General features: G+C 54.0%; 1 protein-coding gene across 1 annotated transcript in view; it reads left to right on the top strand.

Annotated features, from left to right (window-relative positions):
- The window catches only part of LOC138101677 (centrosome-associated protein CEP250-like), a 93,946-nt gene that overhangs the window by 31,510 nt on the left and 37,948 nt on the right, over positions 1 to 24,488 (top strand). Inside the window, exons 14-22 of the mRNA XM_068999451.1 lie at positions 12,344 to 12,410; positions 13,010 to 13,164; positions 14,097 to 14,438; positions 16,416 to 16,609; positions 17,905 to 17,995; positions 20,342 to 20,470; positions 20,927 to 21,207; positions 22,406 to 22,565; positions 23,144 to 23,320. Of these exons, the coding sequence (XP_068855552.1) occupies positions 12,344 to 12,410; positions 13,010 to 13,164; positions 14,097 to 14,438; positions 16,416 to 16,609; positions 17,905 to 17,995; positions 20,342 to 20,470; positions 20,927 to 21,207; positions 22,406 to 22,565; positions 23,144 to 23,320 (1,596 nt within the window). The remainder of the gene's footprint in view (positions 1 to 12,343; positions 12,411 to 13,009; positions 13,165 to 14,096; positions 14,439 to 16,415; positions 16,610 to 17,904; positions 17,996 to 20,341; positions 20,471 to 20,926; positions 21,208 to 22,405; positions 22,566 to 23,143; positions 23,321 to 24,488) is intronic.

Here is a 24,488-nt window from a genome sequence, read left to right on the forward strand (position 1 = left end):
GAGACCCCGTTGGACACACACCTGACGGACTTTCTCCCTTTCTCCAAATCAAGGCAATTTTACAGGACTCCTCGGTCTCCTTTGTGGACACGAACTTCTAGTGAGGTGAATTTTACCCACTGCGGGGTGGGGGGCACAGGAGCTCCTCTGCCTGGGGAGGGGGGAGTATAAAGCAGTATAAACCAGTCCAGACTGGGGCAGGTGGGGAAAATTCAGAGTCACAAGGGGCCAGTGGCAGCGAGGCAGGGAGGGGCGGGAGTGATCGGCCGGGGAGGGGGAGAGGGGGAAGTTCCAGCCTCAGCCGGACCCCCCTCATTGACTGACAAGTGGGGAGCGGCTCCCGCCCAACCGGCGGGCGGGGAAAAGCGCCCTCAGTCATTGGCTGGGCGGGACAGGGGGCGGGGCGAGAGCTGTTCCCGCCTCAGCCCAACTCCCCTCAGTCATTGGCTGGGCGGGACAGGGGGCGGGGCGAGAGCTGTTCCCGCCTCAGCCCAACTCCCCTCAGTCATTGGCTGGGCGGGACAGGGGGCGGGGCGAGAGCTGTTCCCGCCTCAGCCCAACTCCCCTCAGTCATTGGCTGGGCGGGACAGGGGGCGGGGCGAGAGCTGTTCCCGCCTCAGCCCAACTCCCCTCAGTCATTGGCTGGGCGGGACAGGGGGCGGGGCGAGAGCTGTTCCCGCCTCAGCCCAACTCCCCTCAGTCATTGGCTGGGCGGGACAGGGGGCGGGGCGAGAGCTGTTCCCGCCTCAGCCCAACTCCCCTCAGTCATTGGCTGGGTGGGTACCGGAAATGACCCAACAAAGCCTCAAAACCTTTTCAAAACTTAACAAAACTGACAAAAATGGAATAAATTTGTATAAGTATAGAAAAATTTAAGGCTATATTTGTTACATTTAAAGAATGGAGGGTTGAAAAGGCGGACTGTGCACAAAAACGTGGCAAAACCAAGAAAACCCCCAAAACCCCTTTAAGAATCCCTCGGGATTAAGTGAGATTAAGTAGAAGCATAATAAATATGAATAAAGAAGTTAAAGCTATACTTAACATATAATTAAAAAATGGGGCGGTGTGAAAGGGGCTTCGGGTGCTAAAATGCCTCAAGAAGGCATCAAAAAACCCCAGGTGTTATAAACGAGGTGGGAAACCTTTTGGCAGGCTAACTTGTTTATTAATTAGCAACTGAGAACGAGGATCCAAGATAAGCTCAGACCCTACACTACAAGCCAGAAAAATGAACAATGTGACACATCGAGTACTCCCTTGGACCACAAGTTTCCACCAGAGAACCTGGTACAGAGCACTTGGTCAGTTTTTATTGTCTCTTGTCACCTCCAGGACTGGTGCGCTTTCAATCTCACTGATTGGCCACTTTCCGGTGTTCTGATTGCCTTTTAACATGGTGCATCCTTGACCAATCATTTCTAATTGGATCCATTCTATTGGTCAGCTCCTTTTCCAGTCAGGGTCTTGGGTACTGATATCGTCTCATGGGGTAATGGTTCTAAAAGGATCCTTCTATAAAGTCCATCAGGTTCCTGTTGTACCTGCCTCTAATGGTTATACCCATGCATTGCTTCCTGTACACACGCGCACTTAACTCATTAGCTTATAACTATTTAAATTCATAGTACATTAATTAGGCACTTTATTTAACAATTCATCAACTAATTATCGATATATAGGTAACCAGCCCGGGAAAGCCAACCTGCTATAACACAAGCACCAAATTCCCCTCCTGCCGGGGCTGGCTGTCCAGCAGCTCAAGTAGGAGAGTCCTCCAGGAGCTCAGGGGAGCTGCAGCCCCCGTGCTGAGGCACAGCCCGTGGAGAAAGGGGTCAGTGGCCCGAATGCGTGCTTTGGGAATCAGAGCTGGGTTCCTAAATCCTGTCGGAACTCTCTCTCCCCGACCTGTGGTGGCTGAGGGTTGTATGAGGGAAGGGTTTGCCAGCCATGAACTGGACTTGTTGATCATCTGAGCTCCGTTCAGGGGCAGTGTGGGAGCCTGTTCCTTTCCCCTTCCCCAAGGGCAGAGTGTTGGTGAGGGCTGGAGTTGGAGGCTGTGTCTGCCCCCACAGCCGGTACCGTGGGGCTGCGGATGCTCCTGCCCACGTGGGCTTGTCTGAGCTGGGCTTTCTGCCTCTTTCAGGTGTCCTTGCTGCAGTCACAGCTGGCCTGAGACCAACAGCACTGGCAGAACTACACTGAGAGCTGTGCAAGGACCAGCCAGGAGCTCAGACCTTCACCGGGAGCTGTCCTGCTCCTTTGCAGCTGTGCTCAAGGAGCCCAAAGCTGCTGTTCTGGAAGCAGAGACTCGAAGCTGCATCGGTCTCTGAAGCTGAACTTGGCAGTGACATCCCTGGGCCGTCAGTCTCTGGAGAGAGTCTGGAGAGGCCCTGGAGAAGGCAGGTGCCGCTCTTCTCTTCCCCAGACGATTTGTACCCTGCCAGAAACCAATTCCTGTCAACTGGGGCACAAAAATTCTCCCTAGGACACAGATGAATGTTCTCAAAGATGAAGGAGTAAAATATCTACCAAAGCTTTTCCAAGCATTTGGTTCTGGAAGGTCTGTTCCTAGCGAGGTGTTCCGGCCAAATTTAGAAATATATCCTCTGAGAGAAGGCACAACCACCCCTCCCCCACCAGGTTTGGGAAAAAATAAATTTTCCTTGAAGGAAAGTGAAGGAGATAAAACTATTTATTGAACAAACACACGGGAAAAGGAAAATAATGCTAAATAATAAAATCTCTCGCTGTGGAGAAAAAACCTGGGAAAGTGTTAGAGTCCTCCTGTTGGTCTCCTCGGAGCTGGGGCTTGGCCCAAGGCCAGGCCCTCTGCGCTCGGTGGAAAGTCCTCCTGATGTGTTCTAATATTGTAGCAGTCCAGTGGAAAAGGGAGAAAGTCCGAAATTCCAGGGAAGGAAAAAAAAATTCACCTCTCTCTCCGGAGAAAAAGAAGCTGAACAACTGGCCAAAAGCTGACCGGGAAGCCGCAAGCCAGGTGCCTCCTCCCTCCCCTGCCGCAGCTGGAAAAAAAACCCCGCTATCTGTGTGTGACCTTGAACAAGCCGCAAACTGCTTTGAAAAAGTTGTGCTCAGTTTAGAGGCATAGAAATTAATTTCTGGGCATAGGCAGCGATATGGGCTACACATCATAAGGTCACCCCAAGACACGAGGAATCTTTGAAATAAGCAGCAAGACTTTTCTTCTGCCTAGAAGACCTAGTGATATGTTGCCAAACAGAGAGCAGAGAAAAAAATGCACTCGTGTCTGTCTCGGGATTCTGAATCTCTTTTATGAGCCTTAAACACTGCAACTCCTGGCATTTCTCTGTAGGAATTTGAAAAGACCCTGAAACACCATTTTTCCTCCTCATGTGGCTGTTCTAGATGCAGAGCTTTACTTTCCATGAATATTTGTAAGCACCAAGAACCTTTTGAGGCTTTTTCTTACACCTCCCCTTTGTCAGGGGAGACAGACAAATTCCTGTGACTCAGGAACTAAGCGCATCCCTAAAGAGCATGCGGGTCTCAGGAATGCTGAGCCTTAAAACTGATGCTGTCTGGGCCAGCAACTTTGAACTCATGTTATGAGCCAGGTCCCTGCCCAGCTGCCCAGCTGGGCTGTGGGGATGTGGGGGTGCTGGTGCAGGTGCCGGGCAGCAGTGAGCTGGGATGGGTGGAGAGCCAGGGGAGGGCCTCTCCAACAGCCCCTGGAATGTTGGGGTTTGCAGCCTGGCAACCATCAACAGCCCATGGAATGTTGGGGTTTGGAGCCTGGCAACCATCAACAGCCCATGGAATGTTGGGGTTTTCGCCCTGGCAACTGTCAACAGCTCCTGAACATTGGGGCTTTGACCTTGCAACTGCCAACAGCACTTTGATCTTGTGCTCTTGACCCTGCAAAGGCCAACGACCCTTGGATATTGGGGTTTGACCCTGCAAAGGCCAACGGCCTTTGGACATTGGGGTTTAGACCCTGCGAAGTCAAACAACCTTTGGAGATTGGGGTTTGACCCTACAAAGGCCAACGGCCTTTGGACATTGGGGTTTAGACCCTGCAAAGGCCAACGGCCTTTGGACATTGGGGTTTAGACCCTGCGAAGTCAAACAACCTTTGGAGATTGGGGTTTAGACCCTGCAAAGGCCAAAAGCCTTTGGAGATTGGGGTTTAGACCCTGCAAAGGCCAACGGCCTTTGGAGATTGGGGTTTAGACCCTGCAAAGGCCAACGGCCTTTGGACACTGACATTTGGTCACTGCTCGTGCCAAGGGGCAGATGGAGACCCGGCGGGTGAGTGAGAGAGCTGCTGCCCTCTTTGTGCCAAGCCCAGCAGGGGCCTGGGTGGGCCTGGGCTGTGCCACTGGGAACAGTTCCCTTTGGGAATAGCAAGGGATTAACAGTTGGCTGTTCCAGAGCTAGCAGCAGCTTTGGTGCTGGCCATGGGGACAGGCCTGGGAGGGAATGGGGGGGCTCCTGGCCATCCCAGAGCACACCCACATCTCCTCCTCCGTCCTTGTCCCACTGGAGGGTGTGGGCACAAACAAGGGAGCAGCTTTCACTGCCTTCCCCTCAGCCCAATTCACAGCGCAGCCTGAGCGCTTCCCAGAGACAAGAATGGGTTTCTCCCAGACATCTCCAAGATGATCCCCAGTGGTGCAGAGGAGGCCACGAGGATGATAGGAAGATGCTCCAAGGGCTGAAGCACCTGTGCCAAGGGAAAAGGATGCAAGAGTTGGGGTTGTCCAGCCTGGAGAAGGTTCCAGGGTGACCTTCCAATGCATGAAGGGGCTGGAAGAGAGCTGGAGAGAGTCTTAAGCCAGGGGCCTGCAGGGAAAGGACAGGGTCTAATGGGATATTGGGAGGGAATTCTTCCCTGTGAGGCTGCTGAGGCCCTGGCACAGGTTGCCCACAGAAGCTGTGGCTGCCCCTGGATCCCTGGCAGTGTTCAAGACCAGGTTGGATGGGGCTCTGGGCAATTCCCCTTGTGGTGTTCTAAGAAGTGATGAGACACCTTCCAGCATGTTTGTTTGTGCTGCTGTCAACCTACTGGGCTGAAAATATTCCCAAGGAGGGGAGGAAGGAGCTGAGCTGGAATTCCAGGCTGGGAAGCATTTAGAGGCGACTGCCTCAGGGGCAGCCATGCAGTCTGAGTGTGCTCTTCCCTGTGCTCTTCCAGGGAGCTCGAGGCCTTTCTCACCAGGGACGTTTCTCCAGAGCCCCTGAGGTGAGTAAACTGTGCTGAGCTGGCTCGGATTTGAAACTGGTCCTCCACAAATGGACACTGGTTCTTGTGGAATCAGAAGAGGCATCTCAGTGGTACTTTGGAATAGGAACAGAGTACCTGACTAACAGCTGGATGTGGGCTTTCAGGTGCTGTTAGACGGCAGTGACAGCATGGCCAGTTCCATCACCGGCGCTGACCGTTCCCAGCATGCAGCCTCCAGGAACAGCCTCTCAACTCTGACATCCACTGATGCACAGCATCCCTTGGAATTGGTTTGGGAAGCCACAGAGAATTGTGGGCGCTTACAGCGATGTTTTGAGAAAATGGAGGAGCGATGCAAGAGGCTCAGTAGCCACCGGGAGCACATAGACTCTGTGATGGAAGAAATCAGAAGGTGAGTGTTTCTTCCTCCTCCTCCTGCGTTCCAGAGGCAATCTGCGTCCAGGTCTGGGAGTTCAGAGGTGTTCTGGGCAAAGAACTCACCTGCCCTACCATGTGTAGGCCTCAGTGTGGCTCTTGAGCATCGTCCTGTCAGGGCTTTTCATGCTCTACTGTGACTCCCAAGGCTGCCTGGGAGATGCACAGCGATGTTGGAATAGAAGACTCCTTCCTCTCACCGTGCTGCTTCCCTGAATTCTGTTCTTTGAGAGCCCCTGTCCAGCCACTGCTTCTCACTGAAGGAAGGCAAAATCCTGCCTTCCTTTCCCTTTGCCTCTGGAGGATTTCCTTGGGAGGGAAAGAGCAAGGTCTTCCTTAGCCCACTGCCCCCAGCTCCATTGTGGAGGGCTGAAAATGGGATCGATGGCTCTTCAGGCCTCTTCCTTCTTCTGACTGAGCCTTGTCTCTGCAGTGACTGTGAAAACCTTGAGAAGTCCAAGGAAAAGCTGCAGCAATGCACTGGAATCCCGGAGCCAGGAGCCTTGAGTCTGCGCCAGAAGAACAGCAAGCAGCTGAAGGAAGCGTCAGCCCAGGCGGAAAAGGCGGAGCAGCAGCACAGGATGGAGGTTGGTTTTGGAAATGAGGCTGGTTTTCCGTTGAAAACTTGTCTTGCCCCTTCTTGTACAGTGGAGGACTTGGCTGCACTCGAGGGAGAAGACCCATCACTGCAGAGGGAGCTGGAAGTCAACAGGCAGGCACTGGAGGAATTGCAGCTTCAGAGGGAGCTGCTGGAGCAAGAGGGGCATGATGTTACCGTGGCTCTGGACACCTTATTCCTAGGCAGCACCTGTGGGAGTGGGAGTTGTGCCAGCCAGATCAGGCCAGATGCTGTTTCTGGCAGTAGAAGAGAGGGACACTGCTGTGCACACCTGGCTCAAGATGGCACATGCATTTATTAGCCAGGCATATGCATGTTCATCAGCAAAGGGTTACATGCTTCTGCAAAATTTGTTCCTTTGGGCAGCCCCAGAGCCTCTAAAAGAGGGAACGGAGCTGGGGAAGGGTCTGGAGCACAGGTGTGACAAGGAGTGGCTGAGGGAGCTGGGGGGGCTGAGCCTGGAGAAAAGGAGGCTCAGGGGACACCTTCTCGCTCTCTCCAACTCCCTGTGACAGGAAGGTGCAGCCAGGTGAGGGTTGGTCTTTGCTCCCAGGGAACAAGGGACAGGACAAGAGGAAACGGCCCCAAGTGTGCCGGGGGAGGTTTGGATTGGGTGTTACAGGAGAGCTGTGAGAGAAGGGTTTGTTTCTGATGGTCTCTGTCAGACAGTCTCAGTTCTGGAGTATGTGGTAGGTTTGGCAAATACCCAGCAGAGGTTTTGCTTTTGAAGAGAAAAGCTCAAAACCACAGTGTAGTCTTCAGGCTTGAATACCAGCAAGGGCCATGAGACACCTTCTTTGTGTAAGACAAGTAAATGGTATTGTCGGTGTGAACTGCTGCACAAAGAGAGTCTGCTTTGGCCACATCAGCCAGACTGCCATCAGTCACTAAAGGACTGCTCACCACAAGAGCCGTTTCCCTGCCAGGCATGCCCTCGTTGCAGAGAGCTGCTTTGCACACTGGAGGAGGGGACACTTTGATGTGGGTTTTGTCCGAGAAGGAGAAACCCTGTGAATTTTCACTTGCTTCAGCAAGCAAAATTGCTTTCCTCAACCATCCTGAAAATGTCCAGCACTGGAATAGATCCTGATAGACATTTTGTTGGTAAGGGAGTGTGCAAGGAGAACTGGTGTGATTTTTTGCAAGGCTGGAGCTGTGGGAGATGACAGGCTATGGGGCTGTGTGGAGCATGCCCTCCATGCCTTCTACATTGAATTTGGGGAGGTGAAAGGTGAACAGGGCTATCTTTGGGCCCAGGAATGAGCCCTCTCACAGGAAGCCCGGCAGAAACATCAGCTTTCCGTTGGGATTTTTGTGCTGCTCTTGTGCTCTGTTTTCCTAAGACTTACCTCGGAGGATCTTCACTGTTCTCTTAAGGGTCCTCTTTTGGTGTGTACTGGTCGGTGTCCATAGCCAAACTGAGTTTGTAGGACTTTTCTTTTGTGGGCACAGGGAGGGCGCAGCAGGAACGCTGACAAGAGACAAATCTTTTTAAAGACTCGCCTGGAGTATTTCTGAACAGCAACCCAGAGATGTCTCCTGGGCTGTGTTCTAAGTCACTCTCTGGGAAGCTGTGTCCCCCCCAGGGCAGACAGTGGCCCAGGGGAGCAGCAGCCGAGTGCTCTGAGAGCGCGTGAGCCCATCAGTCTTTGCCTCTTGCCACACAGAGTTTGCAGGGGAAGTGTCAAGCCCTCTGCTCTTTCCTTCTGTGCAGGTCCTGCTGGAAAAGCAGAAGGAGAAGAATTCTTTATCAGAGACACTGCTCCAAACTCGGGGACAGCTAAGCCAAGCCTGCCAGCAGGTGCAGCAGCTCAGGCAGGAGGTGAAAGAGCAGCAAGAGAAGGGGCAGGTAAGTCTGAGCAGGCAGGGAACAGAGTGCAGGGCAGTGGCAAGGGCACAAAAGGCAGGTGCTGGGAGTCAGGAGGCAAGGGCTGCTTCAGGCCCTGGCAGCACAGAGCCTGGCAAGCTCCAGAGCTCAGGCCCGGGAAGCAAGGCTTGCAATGGAAGCAGAGCTGGGTAGAGAAGCCAAAAGAAGTCGCTGAAGGAATGGGATTTTGAGAGAGCAAGTGGGAAAAGCTGAGCCTGAGGGCAGGTCGCAGGAAGTTGCTCTGCATTTTGTTGCCAGACCATCCAGGCAAAGCTGCAAGCTGAGCTGCAGGAAGCTCGGGGGGAGATCCAGGCAGCGCAGAAGAGGCACAAGGAAGAATTACGAGGCATCAAAGAGGAAATGAATCTCCTCCTTGAGCAGAGGGAGGCTCTACAAAAGCAGGTGAGTGAAAGAGCAGTGGCACCGCAGCATCCAGCAGGGGGTCTGTGCCCTTCTTGCTTTTCCATGGCAGAGCAGCAGCTGCTGGGGTGGTCCCTGGGGCTGCCTCGTGCTCTGGGCTCCTTGGCAGCTGCTCTGAAGGACCCTCGGTGCTCTGCTGAATCTCAGCTGCTGCCCTGGACAGCTGGGCTAGTCCTCTGGGCTGTTGGCCAGCAACCATCAGCACGGATTCCTGCTGGCCTCTTCTTGCTGGCCTTGGTGTGGGAGGTGCTTTTTCAGGTGCCCTTGGTGGGCCACGTAGAGATTGAAACAAGTTGTCCGTATGCATTGTGAATCTGGTGCTCTGAGGACAGGGAGAAATGGAAAGTTGGCCTTTGCCTTTTCTCACAGCCTCTGCTGTGGCTGACAGTGACAGGCTGTGGCTGTAGCCTCTGACTGCTTTGTTCTGTTTGACTGGAGGTGGGAGAGTTGACATCTCAGCTGGCAGCCTCCAGAGAGTCCCAGGCAACGATTGTTCAGAGAGCCCGGCAAGATGTGAGGGAGGCCCAGAAGCAGTCAAGGCAGAAGCTGTTGCAGGTTGAGCAGCTCCAGAAGATGCTGGAGGAGGCAGAACATCAGAACAAGGAGCTGCAAGTGCACCTGAAGAACTTGGAGATGGAAAGGAGTCAATGGGAAGAAGTGGCACGCCAAAATTCGGGACTTTGGGCTTCCTTGAACACCCTAGAGAAGGAAAAAGCCAGGTAAATGAAAGCCTGTGGGACTCTGCCTTGTGGGAATGGATTCCCTCTTTGCCATCTTTGCACTGGCCAGGGGCTCTGGCAGCATTTCCTATGTGGCAGAGTTCTGAACTCTCCGTGCAGACGCGTCTGGTTGTCTGGATGTTGTGTTTCATTTTCTTTTCTTTCAAGCCTTCAGTTAGAGTTTTTCTGAAGACAAAGGCTTTTGGAGTAGCTCTTTCCCTCTAGGGGTGTGTTCTGTTGTGAGGTGGGTGTGCTAACACTGCCCAAGCTGCAGTGTAAGGAGCTGGACACATCCAGCAGCTCCGCCTTGGGTCCTGTAACTTGAAGCCTTTGGGATCTGGAGCAGCCTGGCATCCTGATGCCTTTGCTTGGCAGAACCATCTCAAGGCCCTGATTGCTGACCTAGGCCAGATTCCCCTCAAAGGCACCCAAGAACCAAGAATGTCTCTGTTGCATCGTTCCTCAGAAAATGCCCCCAGGTGCCTGGGGGGGCTCAAGCAGGGTCCCTGCCAGCCTCCAGAGTCACAGGCAATACTGACTGTGCAAAGAATGCAAGAGACAAGACCAAGGTTAACGGGGCCCCTCCAGCTGACCAAGTCCTGCCGGTCTTCAGTGCCACAGGATTCTTCTTTCGAGAAGAAGACAAAGAAAGGGCAGGGCCCTCTTGCTTGCCTGCAGGTTTCTGCATCTTCCATCAGGTTGTGCTCCAAGGCTCTGTTGCCACTTCTGCTATCGGCCTTTGTTTCTCCAGCTGGAAGTAGGATGGGTGCTGGTAAATCTTAGGGAACTTCCCCGAGATCCTCTGGCTGTAGGGTGCTGCTCCTCCTACCTGGACATACAAGATGGGGCAAGGAAATGTCTCTTCCATGTTGACCAAACCTTTCCCCCTTGGAGCCTGGGTAGTCAGAAGAAAACTCTTCCTCTCCCCTAATCTCTTCATGGCAAGACTTTGTTAGGTCTATATTCACATTCCCATCTCAAGAAGAAGGTAGGACATGTAGGCAGGAACTCCCCATTCTTTCATGAATAAAAGCAGAGTGGGCACATGCTGGGCTGTGACTGCAGGGGGAACAAACAAACAGCCACGTTGTTTAGACAAACCTCATCAGACAGAGCAGTTTTCCCCGAGGTGGTGCGAGTCCTAAGAGTTCCTAAAATGTGATACCGTGTAGTAATGAGTTGCATGCTTCCCTTTTAGGCTGCTTCTGTCTCTGGAGGAAAAGAACCTGTGCCTCAGAACACTGGAAGAAAAGAACCAGGCACTGAACAATCAGGTGTCTCAATTTCGTTCTGCTCTTCGCGAGGCCGAGCAGCTCTGTGCAAACCGCACAGGACAAGTGCTGAAGCTCAACACCCAGGTAATCTGTGCCCTGGCGTCCTCTTCTCCAGGGACACACATCATCACCTTTGGCTTGGAGGCCCCAACTGCTTTCTCCTCCCAGCAGCATCCACTGCTGCCGTGTTCTGCCCCGGGGTGCTGCTGCACCCACAGGCCAAGGCTGGATCTGGTGTCTGCTGCCGATGTTTTCCTCCGTTCTCTCTCGGGTCCCAGCAGGAAATGTGGGAGGAGAAGCAGCAGCAGACTCCTTTGGAGCTCCTCCATCCCTCTGTTAGCAGTGTTGTCCCAGATGGAGTTGGTGCCTGTGCTGGGCACCGAGCAATGTGGGCACACAGACGTGGCTATGGCAGGCTGGGGAGGGCACTTCCAGCGCAGCCAGTTCAGCCGGTGTTCAGAGCTGCAGCCTCAAGGATGCCCATTGGCTCCCTTTCCCTATTTTCAGGACACTTGTTTCCATTGGAATCCTTGGCTCTGTGCCTTCTGTTTTGGGCATGTTTTTTTGCCTGAAGTCATTTCTCCTTTGTTGCTTGCTCTACTGCCTGCTCTGCTGCCTCAGGAGCAGCCCTGTCCCTGAGGCTCTGTGCATCCATCTTCCAGATGCGGGCCCTGCAGAAGGCAGTGCTGGAGATGGAGGCTACCCAGGCAACTCGAGAGAAGCAGCTGCTGCAGGAGCTGGAGGAGTCCCGAGCAGGAGAACGGAGCTTGAGGGACTCTGTGCAGGTGCTGGAGGCTGAGGTGTCTGAGCTGCGTAGGAAGCTCCAGAGCTCTGAGAACAGAGCAGAGGCCTTGGCCACAAAGTGTCAGCAGGCCAGTGGTGCTCACCAGGAAACTCAATCCCAGCTGGACAAACTGCTCCTGGTTCTCCACCACGTGATCAGGGATAGCAGAGACTTGGTCACCTGGAGCTCAGGCAAGTGTGGGAGGCTGGGAGAGCAGGTGGAGCGAGGGGGTGGTTCCTGGTCATCCTGGTATGACACACTCACCCTGTCAGTTCAGGCTGACTCAGGCCTTGGGAAGTCTTGTCTCCCTGCAGAGACACAAGTCCATGTTTGTTTGTAGAGAAGTGATTAGAGTCAGAAGGGAGAAGGGCCCAAGTCCTGTCAAGCCACAGGGCCCATGCAGTTGTCTTTGGGGCAGTGCTGACATTAGTGGTCATCAAAATAACGTCAGCCTGTGACACACATCCTGCTGCAAGGCGAGCTCTAGGACAATGACAAAGGCACCTCCTCCTAGGTAGAAAGAGGCCTTGTTTGTTGGAGACTGTTGGATTAAATCTTGAAAGAGAATGTCTTCTCTTTTCAGAAAAGGGTCATGTCTTGGGCCTAAGTGCTTCTCAGGATGGGGATGTCCCCGCAGAGCTCACAGTGGACAGAGTGTCAGCAGCTCTGCAAGACCTGCAGCAGCACCTGGAGCATTCCCAGAAAGATCTGGTAATATGCACCCAGAAATCCTGTCCTGCTGCTGGGCTGCTGGACAAGCAGAGTGCCAAGGCCAGGATGGGTGGAAGTTCTTGTAGGGGGGTTGTCTCACTAGCATGGGGAGGAAGGAGGATCACGATCACATCTACCAGTACGGTCCAGCTGCCCTCTCCCACCTGGGCTATTTCTGCTTTAGTGTTTGTAGCCCTTTGTCTCCTGCCAGCAGTGGCACTGACAGGTGATTCTGTTCCTCTTGCCTCTTCCAGAATGATGCAAGGAAGAAGATACAGGCCTTGGAGCTGGAGCTGGGCATGGGGCAGGCTGAGAGGGACAATCTCAGAGCCAGCAATCAGGAGCTGCTGAAACAGTTGGAAGAAATTCAAGCAGGTACAGCTTCACCTCTCCCACCCGCTGCCCCATCCTGTCCCAGCAGGGATCTCTGATGCCACACAGAGGAAAAGGGCAGTGCCCAGAGATGGCAGAGGGGAAGAACAACCAGCAGGAGATTTCTCCATCCAGTGCCAGTGAAAGCTTTTTCTCGAGGAAGATGCCGTGGCTGGCAGTGCCATCTGGCTGTGCTATGGCTGATCCCGTGCACAGGTGGTGCCTTTCAGGTGCTGTGTCTGTGCTGAGGAGCTGTAGCTGGATGCCTCAGCTCGATTCCCCCCAACTCCAGGCCCTGCCAGAGCCCCCAGGCTATTGGCCTCTCTGGAGCAGGGCTGCACAGGCATCCCCGCTCCTTTGTCTCTCTTGGACTGCTCACTCTGCACAAGCCCAAGAGTAAAGACACTTTCCTATTCCTCTGAACCTTGCCCCTTGGAGTCCTGCTTTTTTCTCCTTCATTTCTGTCAGCTTTGGAAGCCCTTGCGGCCTTAGGGGCTGGCAAACACAGGCAGGCCAAGAAGACAGTGCTGTTGTTCCTGCAGGATGCACATCAGTTTGCCTTTGCTTTGCTGTTCTCATTCTCCTTCTCCTTCCTGCTGCAGCGATGTGGAGGGCAGAACACCAGAAGACCTCTCGAGAAACTGCCCTGGAGAAAGAGGCCATTGCCCTGAAGGAAGAGGGTGTGACTCTTTGTCAGGAGGTGGCATCTCTGCAGAGGAAACTGGAGAGCCTGGAGAAGGAAAGGAAGGATGTGCTGGTGAGAACGGCAGATGCCATGAAGGGCCATTTCCTAGCTATGTTTGGCCCTTGTGTTAATAGTTCTAAGGAGCACCTCTTTCCAGCTGAGCTTTTCAAACTGCATTCTTCTGAATAAGGAGGAAAAGATGTCGTAGTCATGTCAAAGCCAGTTAGTGCTGAGGCTGCTGGTTTTCCTCCATGCTGGAGTTTTGTGCCCTCTAGTTCTCAATGTCCACACTGTCTCTATGGACATTGCATGGTCTGGGCAATTCCTCGTGTCCAAACCCACGTCCAGATTTCAAATACCTGGACCTGGAACGAGAGGTGAGAAGGCCAAGTTTGCTGTTAATAGAAAGGTGTTTGGCCTTGGCCATCAGAGAGCAGCCAGTGGGGAGAAAAGAGAGAAAAGCAAAGTGCTGATGCAGATAAGGACGTGTGCCTGCAAGGGGAGAACTCGTCCTGAGTGGCAGCAGAGAATGACAGACTGATGTGGCCATTGCTGCTCCAAGAGAGGGCAGTGGGGCTCTCGGGGATGGTGCCATGGAAACTCTACACAGGAGAGCTCAAAAACCACTCCTGTCACCCCAGCTGCAGGGAATGAAATGTTGGGGGTGTCTGCTCTTCCCTTTCTCCCTGCTGGAGAGCACATCCTCATGGCACCGCCTAAATCCTGCTTAGCGTGGACTTGGAATCCTGGCTGCAGTTCTGGCAGCTGCTCCCCAAAGGAACACTCGAGTGGAGCTGCAAGAGGTCGGGGAAGGGCAGAAAGGGAGCTGGGATGGGCTGAGTGAGCTGGGAAAGACTCAGCGTCAAGGGCGGTCCCAGCAAAGGTCTGAGGCATCCCGAGAGGCAGAGAGAGAGGGGCAGCCTTTGCCTGCCTGTGGCAGGAGTCCCGATCTGGTATGAAAAGCAAACTGAGAGAGGGAATGAGTGACCTCCCTGTTTTGGCAGCATGAACGGGAATTGTACGAGGAGCAGATGAGAGATCTGAAAAAGAAGAATGAAATGAAAACACCGGAGATGCGAAGTGTCAAGGAAAACACCCAACAACTGGAAGTGGAGAGGGAAGCCAAGCAGGAACAGTTGGAGCATGGGGCTGCTGCTTTGAAGGAATGGCAAGAGACCGCTCAAGTCCTGAGTGTTGCACTGACCAAGAGTGAAATTTCCAAAGGGGCTCTGAAGAAAGACCTGGACATCTTGAAGGAAAGGCTTTGTCTCCAGGTAGGCACTGGCACTGATCTTCAGTCCACTGCAACGTCTCTCAAAGATTCCAATGAAGTTTCCCATGAAGAGGTGGGATTCTAAATCCCTGTCAGTCTAGGCCTGCTTGGGCAAAGCAGCCCGGGCTGCAGCAGGCAGCCTTGTTTGTCTGCCTGGCTCCAGCCAGAGACCATTGGCTGCCAGATTGTTTGCTGGCATGCCTGGAATGACTGAGGCAGCTCTGGAGCTGCTGTTCAAATCAGCTCCAGGCCAAAAGCTGGGCATGGGGAATTGCTTCTCCCGTGCCCAGGCAAGGGGAGGCAACAAGTGTGGGTTGGATTTGGTGTGGAAAGGAATGGAGCAGGTGAGCAGAGTGATGGACTGAAGTGAGCAGAGTTCTGTAGCGAGGGCTGAAGAGCAGCTGCACTGCTGGAGCTTCGAGGATGCTTCCCGAGATGGAGATTTCTGAGGGACAGCTCTTGTGGTGTTTGAAATAAGGGAATCATCTCCTCTCTGAATACCCAGCAGGCTGTTGGAGCAGAGGGCAAGCGGCTGTCTGAGCACTCCAGGAGGGGTGTGGAATGTGTGCGGGACCAGGTTGCAGCAGCAGCAGCAGACAAGCCAGAGAAGCGTGAGCTCAGGAGAACTTTTGAGGTAAAGTGGGCTTTCACTGCCTCTGCAGAGCCTCAGGCTCCTCTGGATCATGACTCGTGTGCCCAGGCAGTGCTTTGGAGTCCTCTGCTTGTTTCCTTGCCTCTCCCTGTCCCTGCTGTGGGCACACCACTTTGTTTGTTCTCTCTGTTGTGGCAGCCCATGGCTTTCACAAAGGCACCTTCACTCCGCTGCCTCCCTCCCTGGCCCCGTGTCCCCGGACACACACTGGCCTCTCCTGCACAGCCCCCAGCGAGAGCTCTTTGCCCCCAGTGCTGTCTGGTGCAATTGAGGGTCTGTGAGCAGAGATCTCCTTGCCTTGATGTCCAGAGGTCCTTTTGCCCCATGTTTGCTGACAGGTTTCTGTGACCCTTTCTCCCATCCAACCTGCAGGTGGAACCTGAAGGGAGGAGTGTCCAGAGAATCTTTGGGAATGTTTACCTCTCGGATACCATTAGAGTGGATGCTCCCCCGTCTTCCCAGCACAGCAGGTCGACTTCTGGACAGGTGAGAACATCATCTTCCTTGGTGGGAGGAACACAACCCTTGGCAAGGCACATGTCCCTCAGAAAGCAGAGTAGCAGCTGTGAGCTGAGCTGTTTTCCCCAAGCCAGGCAAGCCCTGAGCGCTGCTCCCAGGGCTGGCAGCTCCTCTGCTCCAGAGCAGACAGAGGGCACCGTGCTGGAGCTGCTGTGGCTGCACCCGCTGCAGAGCCAGCAGGAGGTGGGAGCAGCTGGCTCTCTGCTGCCAGCCAGCCCAGCAGCCACAAGCCCGTGGTGTCAGGAAAGAAGAGTTGGAGGAGTTTCGTGGCCTCAGCAGTGCTTGAAGGCTCATTCTCCCCGTGGGCTTCGTTGCCCACATTGTGCTCTGCTCCCATGTGGAATGCTCTGAAGTTTGGGAGAAGGAGAGTTTGCTCCCTGTCCCTGGGCTGGCTGTGCAGGAGCTTGCTGTTCAGATCAGCTCCAGGCCAAAAGCCGGGCATGGGGATCTGCTTCTCCCTTGCCCAGGCAAGGGGAGGCAACACGTGGGGGTGAGCAGTGATGGACTGAAGTGAGCAGAGTTCTGTAGCGAGGGCTGAACAGCAGCTGCACTGCTGGTGCTTAGAGTCAAGTGTATTGGCAGTTGTGGAAGATGCAGTATTTTTGGGTGACAACACAGAATTTGGGGCAGGGATGTTTGTTGGGAAGGAGCAATCTGGTGCCAGGCAAGCCAGCAGGGCCTGACACAGCACTTCCAAGGTAACAGTGCCAGAGGCTTTTGGCAGCCCAGGGTATCGGAGCTGCAGAGGGCAGATGCTGTGAAACTTTGAGCCCAGAGCATGGGAGCTCCCTGTCCTCTGGCTGCCTGCGAGGTGGCACTGGCTGGCTCTGCACAGGGCTCCTGAGGAAGGGCTCGAGCTGTACCTTGTCCTGCTTCCAGGTTTCCCAGGAGCAAGAGTCATTGAGCAGGGCTCTGGAGCAGCTGCACCAGGAGCCCTCTGGCCAAGGGCACGCACTGGCCCAGGTGTGCAGAGAGAAGGAGCTGCTGGGCCGGGAGAAGGCTGCCCTTGAGGGCCGACTGGCAGCCATGGAGCGTCACCAACAAGACCTTTCCAAGCAGCTGGCAGAGACCAGGTAAAGGCAGGGAGGAGACCCTTTCCGGATGCTTTTACCTTGCATGGACAGAAAATGGAAGTCTCAAGAAAAAGAAATATGCCACAATGTGAAGGTTATTTTTCTGACATCTAAAGCCAGCAAAGCTGTTGTGAGCCTTGGGCTCCTGTTTGTGCCGCCAAGCACACTCGTGTGGGAAGTCAAAAGCAAGCCACCCGGCCCTGAATTGAGTAGTACTTAAACCATGCAGCTGTTGAGTGAAACCTCAAGTTTCTCTTGGGTTTAGTTCCTTGTGCTGGGCATTGAACATCCCTCTTTCCTTCCTAAGTAGCTTGACACAATCCTGATCTTCAGAACTGAAGCTTCATCTTCAGAACTCCAGGCTCTGACCTTGGGATGTTGGCAGTAGCATGCTGCCATTCAGGGGGAAGCCAGAGGCTCCTGCTGAAAATGCTGAGGGCCTTCTGCTTCCAAGCACACTCTTGAGAAGTGTGAGGCAGGACCTAGAGCTGCTTAGAGAGCAGCAGGGAAACCTCTTTGGAATTGTTGACAGCCCCTGGGGATTCTTGCTGTGTTGATGGGCACCCACCTGTCAAACCTGCCAAGGTCCTTTTGGATGGTCCCTCTCACTCTCCAAAGAAGGACAAGACTTGGGCTACTGCCTGCTTAGCTGGCAACACTAAAAGAAAGGTGGCAAGTCTATTCCTTGACCGTGCAGGAGCTTAAACTGCAGTCTCTGCATTCAGGTAGTTGTTGTTCAGACAACATGGTGTTCTGAATTTTTACAAGTGCTGCCATGACCATGAGATTTTACTGTATCATGCAAAGTAGTTCTGAAGTCTCTTAAATACAGAGTGTCTGGAAAATTATGTACCTTTATGTCCATGATGAAGAGAGTTAACAAGTCAGGAGTGAGCCAGGACGAGAGTCTGTTCTGTCCCCCTGCAGAGCAGCTTGGAAGTGCTGATGAGAGAAGGGCTGTGAGCAGAGGCTGGGCTTTTGCTCCTCGGCCCAGCCTGTGTGGGCACAGCTAGCCAGGGTCATAGGTCAGGAAGAGCAGCTGAAGGTTCGGCTGTTGAGGTCACGTTGGGCTGGGCTGTCTGTGCTGTGCCAGGCCATAAGGAAGGCCTGGGCACTCCCTCAGAGGGCCCTGCTTTGCTACTGAAATGGCACAAATGGGCCTTCTCTGTACAAGTTTCCATGCGACCCGTTTTGCATTCTCAGGCCTGGGCATCTTGAGCCACGTTGTCCTGGAATAACTGCCCGGGAGTGTCAGGAGCGAGCAGCTCATGTCTCTCCGTATTTGCAACCTGTAGGTCAGCGAAGGAGAGCCTGGAATCCAGCCTGTTTGCTGCTCAGCAGCAGATATCCCAGCTGGAGATCACCAGCAACCATCTGGAGGCTCAAGTGCTCACAGTCACACAGGCCAAGGAGGCGCTACAAGGTGAGAACCTCGTGTGCTTTGTTTGTGGTGCCGCCCCACCTAGAGAAGCTGCTGTAAAGCCTCCTCTGTCTGCAGGGCTTCTGAGGAGCGGTGGCGCTGGAGGCAGGGCCCTCCTACGCTGACACTGAAAGGGCCTGAGTCAGTAAAGGCAGTAAAGACTCTGAATCTTGCTGTTGGTCGTGTTTGCAGGAGAAGTGAAGTGCCTCCAACGTGAGCTGGAAGCAGAGAGAGCTCTCAGGAAGCAGGAGCAGGAAGACACAGCACAACAGCTCTTGCAGGTAGAGCAGCAGTGTCACAAAAGCCTCAGGCTTCAGGGAACTGCTCAGCAGGTGGAAATAAACAAGCTCCTGCAAGACCTGGTAGGTGACAATACGCTTCTGAATTGTCCAAGCTGGCCCTGGGGGCTGGTTTAGCACCAGCAGAGCCTGAGGGTGTGAAAGGGCAGCAGTCCTCTGCCAGAGGCCTCCCGCTGCTGGGCCGGGCAGGAGAGGCGGCGGCTCGGACTTGGAGGCGCGTGAAGACCCACAGGATGGTGCTGGGCCAGTAAATGCAGCCACGGCTTCCGTGAGGGCGTAAGGCGAGTTCCAGAGCAGCTTGGGCAGTGCCCACCCAAAGCGTGGCGGCCCAGGGCAGGATCTTCCCCGAGTCCCACCTGCCACGGAGCAGATGCCAGCGTGGAGCAGATGCCAACAGTGCTGCTGGCTGCAGGCGTGGGAACTCGGTTCCTGTCTTGCTGTGCTCCCACGGTGGACAGAGGGATTAGCTTTGGGCTGGAAGCAAATGGAACAGGCCCCGGTCCTTCAGTCCTTGTGACTGGGGCATCAGGGTGCCAGAAGGTGACACCTCCTTTTCTGAATGGTTGGACTCAATGCTTGTGCAGGTCTTTCCCAACAGAAATGATTCCATGGTTCTGGGATCCTTGCACCTGCTGAGCCTCCTTTTAAATTCCCTGACAGGACACGGTTTCTGGAGAGCAGAGAGCCAGTGCTGTTGTCTTTTCAGGTTGGGGTTTGTGGGAGGGATGAAGCTTCACGTTTTTCAGCGAGGAGCTTGCCTGGGGACTTCAACTTGAAGATTTTTCCTCCCCTCCTCAGGCAATTGAGCGGGAAAGGTACCATGCAGACATACAGGAGATGCTGCAGCAATGGGGAAAAGAGAAGGCAGAGAGAGAGCAGGAGCACCAGAAGGTGCTGTTTGAGATGAGGCAGAAAGTTGCCACCCTGCAGGCTCAAAGACAAGAGGAACAAACTAGATTTGAAAATGCCAAGCGAGAGGTAATGATTGTGCAAGGAGAATTGGTGTGATTTTTTGCAAGGCTGGAGCTGTGGGAGATGGCAGGCTATGGGGCTGTGTGGAGCATGCCCTCCATGTCTTCTACATTGAATTTGGGGAGGTGAAAGGTGAAGAGGGCTATCTTTGGGCCCAGGAATGAGCCCTCTCACAGGAAGCCCGGCAGAAACATCAGCTTTCCGTTGGGATTTTTGTGCTGCTCTTGTGCTCTGTTTTCCTAAGACTTACCTTGGAGGATCTTCACTGTTCTCTTAAGGGTCCTCTTTTGGTGTGTACTGGTCGGTGTCCATAGCCAAACTGAGTTTGTAGGACTTTTCTTTTGTGGGCACAGGGAGGGCGCAGCGGGAACGCTGACAAGAGACAAATCTTTTTAAAGACTCGCCTGGAGTATTTCTGAACAGCAACCCAGAGATGTCTCCTGGGCTGTGTTCTAAGTCACTCTCTGGGAAGCTGTGTCCCCCCCAGGGCAGACAGTGGCCCAGGGGAGCAGCAGCCGAGTGCTCTGAGAGCGCGTGAGCCCATCAGTCTTTGCCTCTTGCCACACAGAGTTTGCAGGGGAAGTGTCAAGCCCTCTGCTCTTTCCTTCTGTGCAGGTCCTGCTGGAAAAGCAGAAGGAGAAGAATTCTTTATCAGAGACACTGCTCCAAACTCGGGGACAGCTAAGCCAAGCCTGCCAGCAGGTGCAGCAGCTCAGGCAGGAGGTGAAAGAGCAGCAAGAGAAGGGGCAGGTAAGTCTGAGCAGGCAGGGAACAGAGTGCAGGGCAGTGGCAAGGGCACAAAAGGCAGGTGCTGGGAGTCAGGAGGCAAGGGCTGCTTCAGGCCCTGGCAGCACAGAGCCTGGCAAGCTCCAGAGCTCAGGCCCGGGAAGCAAGGCTTACAATGGAAGCAGAGCTGGGTAGAGAAGCCAAAAGAAGTCGCTGAAGGAATGGGATTTTGAGAGAGCAAGTGGGAAAAGCTGAGCCTGAGGGCAGGTCGCAGGAAGTTGCTCTGCATTTTGTTGCCAGACCATCCAGGCAAAGCTGCAAGCTGAGCTGCAGAAAGCTCGGAGGGGAATCCAGGCAGCGCAGAAGAGGCACGAGGAAGAACTACGAGGCATCAAAGAGGAAATGAATCTCCTCCTTGAGCAGAGGGAGGCTCTACAAAAGCAGGTGAGTGAAAGAGCAGTGGCACCGCAGCATCCAGCAGGGGGTCTGTGCCCTTCTTGCTTTTCCATGGCAGAGCAGCAGCTGCTGGGGTGGTCCCTGGGGCTGCCTCGTGCTCTGGGATCCTTGGCAGCTGCTCTGAAGGACCCTCGGTGCTCTGCTGAATCTCAGCTGCTGCCCTGGACAGCTGGGCTAGTCCTCTGGGCTGTTGGCCAGCAACCATCAGCACGGATTCCTGCTGGCCTCTTCTTGCTGGCCTTGGTGTGGGAGGTGCTTTTTCAGGTGCCCTTGGTGGGCCACGTAGAGATTGAAACAAGTTGTCCGTATGCATTGTGAATCTGGTGCTCTGAGGACAGGGAGAAATGGAAAGTTGGCCTTTGCCTTTTCTCACAGCCTCTGCTGTGGCTGACAGTGACAGGCTGTGGCTGTAGCCTCTGACTGCTTTGTTCTGTTTGACTGGAGGTGGGAGAGTTGACATCTCAGCTGGCAGCCTCCAGAGAGTCCCAGGCAACGATTGTTCAGAGAGCCCGGCAAGATGTGAGGGAGGCCCAGAAGCAGTCAAGGCAGAAGCTGTTGCAGGTTGAGCAGCTCCAGAAGATGCTGGAGGAGGCAGAACATCAGAACAAGGAGCTGCAAGTGCACCTGAAGAACTTGGAGATGGAAAGGAGTCAATGGGAAGAAGTGGCACGCCAAAATTCGGGACTTTGGGCTTCCTTGAACACCCTAGAGAAGGAAAAAGCCAGGTAAATGAAAGCCTGTGGGACTCTGCCTTGTGGGAATGGATTCCCTCTTTGCCATCTTTGCACCTGCCAGGGGCTCTGGCAGCATTTCCTATGTGGCAGAGTTCTGAACTCTCCGTGCAGACGCGTCTCGTTGTCTGGATGTTGTGTTTCATTTTCTTTTCTTTCAAGCCTTCAGTTAGAGTTTTTCTGAAGACAAAGGCTTTTGGAGTAGCTCTTTCCCTCTAGGGGTGTGTTCTGTTGTGAGGTGGGTGTGCTAACACTGCCCAAGCTGCAGTGTAAGGAGCTGGACACATCCAGCAGCTCCGCCTTGGGTCCTGTAACTTGAAGCCTTTGGGATCTGGAGCAGCCTGGCATCCTGATGCCTTTGCTTGGCAGAACCATCTCAAGGCCCTGATTGCTGACCTAGGCCAGATTCCCCTCAAAGGCACCCAAGAACCAAGAATGTCTCTGTTGCATCGTTCCTCAGAAAATGCCCCCAGGTGCCTGGGGGGGCTCAAGCAGGGTCCCTGCCAGCCTCCAGAGTCACAGGCAATACTGACTGTGCAAAGAATGCAAGAGACAAGACCAAGGTTAGCGGGGCCCCTCCAGCTGACCAAGTCCTGCCGGTCTTCAGTGCCACAGGATTCTTCTTTCGAGAAGAAGACAAAGAAAGGGCAGGGCCCTCTTGCTTGCCTGCAGGTTTCTGCATCTTCCATCAGGTTGTGCTCCAAGGCTCTGTTGCCACTTCTGCTATCGGCCTTTGTTTCTCCAGCTGGAAGTAGGATGGGTGCTGGTAAATCTTAGGGAACTTCCCCGAGATCCTCTGGCTGTAGGGTGCTGCTCCTCCTACCTGGACATACAAGATGGGGCAAGGAAATGTCTCTTCCATGTTGACCAAACCTTTCCCCCTTGGAGCCTGGGTAGTCAGAAGAAAACTCTTCCTCTCCCCTAATCTCTTCATGGCAAGACTTTGTTAGGTCTATATTCACATTCCCATCTCAAGAAGAAGGTAGGACATGTAGGCAGGAACTCCCCATTCTTTCATGAATAAAAGCAGAGTGGGCACATGCTGGGCTGTGACTGCAGGGGGAACAAACAAACAGCCACGTTGTTTAGACAAACCTCATCAGACAGAGCAGTTTTCCCCGAGGTGGTGCGAGTCCTAAGAGTTCCTAAAATGTGATACCGTGTAGTAATGAGTTGCATGCTTCCCTTTTAGGCTGCTTCTGTCTCTGGAGGAAAAGAACCTGTGCCTCAGAACACTGGAAGAAAAGAACCAGGCACTGAACAATCAGGTGTCTCAATTTCGTTCTGCTCTTCGCGAGGCCGAGCAGCTCTGTGCAAACCGCACAGGACAAGTGCTGAAGCTCAACACCCAGGTAATCTGTGCCCTGGCGTCCTCTTCTCCAGGGACACACATCATCACCTTTGGCTTGGAGGCCCCAACTGCTTTCTCCTCCCAGCAGCATCCACTGCTGCCATGTTCTGCCCCGGGGTGCTGCTGCACCCACAGGCCAAGGCTGGATCTGGTGTCTGCTGCCGATGTTTTCCTCCGTTCTCTCCCGGGTCCCAGCAGGAAATGTGGGAGGAGAAGCAGCAGCAGACTCCTTTGGAGCTTCTCCATCCCTCTGTTAGCAGTGTTGTCCCAGATGGAGTTGGTGCCTGTGCTGGGCACCGAGCAATGTGGGCACACAGACGTGGCTATGGCAGGCTGGGGAGGGCACTTCCAGCGCAGCCAGTTCAGCCGGTGTTCAGAGCTGCAGCCTCAAGGATGCCCATTGGCTCCCTTTCCCTATTTTCAGGACACTTGTTTCCACTGGAATCCTTGGCTCTGTGCCTTCTGTTTTGGGCATGTTTTTTTGCCTGAAATCATTTCTCCTTTGTTGCTTGCTCTACTGCCTGCTCTGCTGCCTCAGGAGCAGCCCTGTCCCTGAGGCTCTGTGCATCCATCTTCCAGATGCCGGCCGAGCTGGAAGCAGTGATCGAGAAGGCGGCTCCCCAGCCTACTCAGGAGAAGCAGGAGCTGGAAACTGAGGGGTCTGAGCTGCATGTGAGGCTCCAGAGCTCTGAGGAAAGAGCAGAGGCCATGGCCACGCAGTGTAAGACTTTGGAGCTGGAGCTGAGGGAGGTGCAGGCTCAGATAGACCATCTGAAGGCTCGCAACCAGGAGCTGCAGCAGGAGTTGGAGGAAAGTGAGCAAGGTAGAGCTTCTCCTCTCGCACCCACTGCCCCATCCCGTCTTGCCAGCAGGGCTCTCTGATCCCATGCAGAGGAAAAGTGCCCAGAGATGGCAGAGGGGAAGAACAACCAGCAGGAGATTTCTCCATCCAGTGCCAGTGAAAGCTTTTTCTCGAGGAAGATGCCGTGGCTGGCAGTGCCATCTGGCTGTGCTATGGCTGATCCCGTGCACAGGTGGTGCCTTTCAGGTGCTGTGTCTGTGCTGAGGAGCTGTAGCTGGATGCCTCAGCTCGATTCCCCCCAACTCCAGGCCCTGCCAGAGCCCCCAGGCTATTGGCCTCTCTGGAGCAGGGCTGCACAGGCATCCCCGCTCCTTTGTCTCTCTTGGACTGCTCACTCTGCACAAGCCCAAGAGGAAAGACACTTTCCTATTCCTCTGAACCTTGCCCCTTGGATTCCTGCTTTTTTCTCTGCCTTGAAGTTTCCTTCATTTCTGTCAGCTTTGGAAGCCCTTGCGGCCTTAGGGGCTGGCAAACACAGGCAGGCCAAGAAGACAGTGCTGTTGTCCCTGCAGGATGCACATCAGTTTGCCTTTGCTTTGCTGTTCTCATTCTCCTTCTCCTTCCTGCTGCAGCGATGTGGAGGGCAGAACACCAGAAGACCTCTCGAGAAACTGCCCTGGAGAAAGAGGCCATTGCCCTGAAGGAAGAGGGTGTGACTCTTTGTCAGGAGGTGGCATCTCTGCAGAGGAAACTGGAGAGCCTGGAGAAGGAAAGGAAGGATGTGCTGGTGAGAACGGCAGATGCCATGAAGGGCCATTTCCTAGCTATGTTTGGCCCTTGTGTTAATAGTTCTAAGGAGCACCTCTTTCCAGCTGAGCTTTTCAAACTGCATTCTTCTGAATAAGGAGGAAAAGATGTCGTAGTCATGTCAAAGCCAGTTAGTGCTGAGGCTGCTGGTTTTCCTCCATGCTGGAGTTTTGTGCCCTCTAGTTCTCAATGTCCACACTGTCTCTATGGACATTGCATGGTCTGGGCAATTCCTCGTGTCCAAACCCACGTCCAGATTTCAAATACCTGGACCTGGAACGAGGGGTGAGAAGGCCAAGTTTGCTGTTAATAGAA

This window comes from Aphelocoma coerulescens, unplaced genomic scaffold (assembly GCF_041296385.1).
Source record: "Aphelocoma coerulescens isolate FSJ_1873_10779 unplaced genomic scaffold, UR_Acoe_1.0 HiC_scaffold_39, whole genome shotgun sequence".
NCBI classification, from domain to species: domain Eukaryota; kingdom Metazoa; phylum Chordata; class Aves; order Passeriformes; family Corvidae; genus Aphelocoma; species Aphelocoma coerulescens.